General features: G+C 37.6%; 1 protein-coding gene across 2 annotated transcripts in view; it reads right to left on the bottom strand.

The window, feature by feature from the left end:
* IntS2 (integrator complex subunit 2) overlaps positions 1–484 on the bottom strand; it is an 18,456-nt gene extending 17,972 nt beyond the window's left edge. For both annotated transcript variants that reach the window (XM_043020372.2, XM_043020373.2), the window contains exon 1: positions 10–484. In XM_043020372.2, coding sequence (XP_042876306.2) covers positions 10–293 — 284 coding nt within the window. In that variant the 5' untranslated portion in view covers positions 294–484. The remainder of the gene's footprint in view (positions 1–9) is intronic.
* Positions 485–2,500: the final 2,016 nt, after the last annotated feature.

Genomic DNA, 2,500 nt, shown 5'->3' with positions numbered 1-2,500 from the left:
TCCTCGTACCTGAGTTGCTGTTCCTTCTTCACATCAATCTCCAAGGCGGGGAAGTCAATAGACAGCAGAGCCACGAGGGAGTTGACTACCTCAATCCCCGACAGGATCCTCAGGATAACTTTCCTCCCCGCAATGCATTCCTCCGAGTGGTCCAGGGGCGCGATCAGGCTCATCCTCACCAGGCACGGAAGGATGGCCCTTATTTCTTCCTCGCGGCAACATGCTAGGGTGTGAATATCGGACTTTTCGATAGCTTTGAACACCCTAGGGGACACTGGGCTGGTCACCGGCATGATGTGGCGAGGTGATATGGGAGAAAATAAAGAGAAATGGAAGGAAGTTTCTCACTCGCTGGCTTCCTCCATCGCGATTGTTTACAGTCTGAGGCTCTTTGCGGCGTTGCCACGTCTCGGATGGAGGGCGCGGGGATTTTTTTTTTTTTTTTTTTTGCGTTTTGTCGGTGTTGTCGTTGCCATATCTATAGCTACAATGGCAACAACATTTGATATGAGTGAATGTGTTTTCACTCAATACTATCAATGCTGTAACTTCTACTATCACCATTATTATCATTATCATTTGTCACTATTATATCATTATCATTGTCACTAATATATCATTATCATTCTCACTATCATTATCACTATTATTTTTATTGTTATCGTTATTATCATCAGCACTATCATCATTATTATCATTAATGTATCATCATATCATTATCAGTACTACTATTATTATCATATTAAATAGGCCTTATCTGAAGGTCACAATCCTGAAATCATTTCAACTGCATGGGCGGAGCATAGACACTGTCGGGCGTACGACAGCGAAAGTGTCGTACCGCTCGAACAAAACCACGCTCACGCCCCCCTACTTTATCTCCTACCTATTTCCTTTTACAGGTTCCTCAGCTCTTCTTCCCCTCCTTATTCTAAGGGCACTCTTCTCCCTTTACTCCATTTTCTCATTTCTCAGAGCGACCCGTGCCTCTGTGGCGCGCCTTTGAAAAAAAAATATTTTTACAGTTATTTGCTTTTTCATCTGATGAAGAACGCTTTTGAGTTCATAAGACAGACATATACATTTATTGTTTGCTTTAATTAATTCATATCGGCATGTGAATCTGAATATGTTAACATCATGCTACCTAAAGCATGAAAAAGTTTATTTCTTCAAAAAACTAGTTGTGCAGATTAGCAGTCAGTAAATCGATCTTATTTGTGCAAATACAGAACGCATTTCATGACACATCAATCAAAGCAAAATTTATTCTAGGCTTATTCACCTAGGTATGCTATACTTTTCATGATATTTTCATTGCAACAAAAGTTGTCCTCGCATATTGTGCGTGTATTACAGAAGTCGTGTTTAAAATGGATATCGCACAACACATTTATTTGCAAACATTATAGGTTATCACTGTAAATAAACTAAACTCAGGTATTTTATTGTTTTAAATGAGTTACCGACTTGATTTACTTCAGTTTTCTCTGAAGAGACCACTTGCTACCCATCAAATCTAAACAAATTCGAACGTATTACTCTGATTGTGACTATATAAAATACTTTAAGAGCCTTTTTTTTGATTACCAGTCTGAGAATAAATATAAAAATACACCCAATAGACTTTTTGTTGTTGTTTAAATGTTTTTCATGTAAAACACTTAGTAAATTCAGTTTCTTACGAGTTAAAAAGTAAATGTAATCCAAGCCAATTATTTATCACCGATTTATCAAAGCTACTTATGGTGGTATTTGTTTTACATTTTCACGCATGAACTGGAGTCTCGAAATATGCAATATACTATATATTATAATCTTACTTCATTGTTACATAAATTTTGTAGTAAACCTTCATTAAGATACTCTTTAAACGGTTGAATGAGACGACATAAAATAAAAATCAGGAAATATTTGGCATTTTCGCCATTCGCACATGCGTGTTGGCGGCCCTATTGGATAGGTTGGTACGCGTGGGCGGGGGAGCTCTTTGGCAATAGAACTTGAAATATAGCAGCAAGTGATTGCGAGTTTTTGGCAATTATTGCAGATAAGGCCTAATTATATATAGGCCTTATCTGCAGCGTCATTATCTGCAATAATTGCCAAAAACTCGCAATAGCTTGCTGCCGTATTTCAGATTCTATTGCCAAAGACCACCACCCGCCCACGTGTACCAACCTATCCAATAGGGGCGCCAACACGCATGCGCGAACCATCTCCGAATGGCGAAAATGCCAAATATTCCCTGATTTTTATTTTATGTCGTTTCATTCAACCGTTTAAAGAGTATCTTAATGATGGTTTACAACGAAATTTATGTAACAATGAAGTAAGATTATAATGTATAGTATACTGCATATTTCGAGACTCCAGTTCATGCGTGAAAATGTAAAACAAATACCACCATATGTAGCTTTGATAAATGGGTGATAAATAATTGTTTGAATCCTTTTGGCTTGGATTACATTTACTTTTTAACTCGTAAGAAACTGAATTT

The sequence above is a fragment of the Penaeus japonicus genome, unplaced genomic scaffold (genome assembly GCF_977035675.1).
Source record: "Penaeus japonicus unplaced genomic scaffold, GWHDUDI00000001_assembly GWHDUDI00000003, whole genome shotgun sequence".
NCBI lineage: Eukaryota > Metazoa > Arthropoda > Malacostraca > Decapoda > Penaeidae > Penaeus > Penaeus japonicus.
Note: the sequence above shows the minus strand (reverse complement) of the source record. Positions and strands in the feature narration are given on the sequence as shown.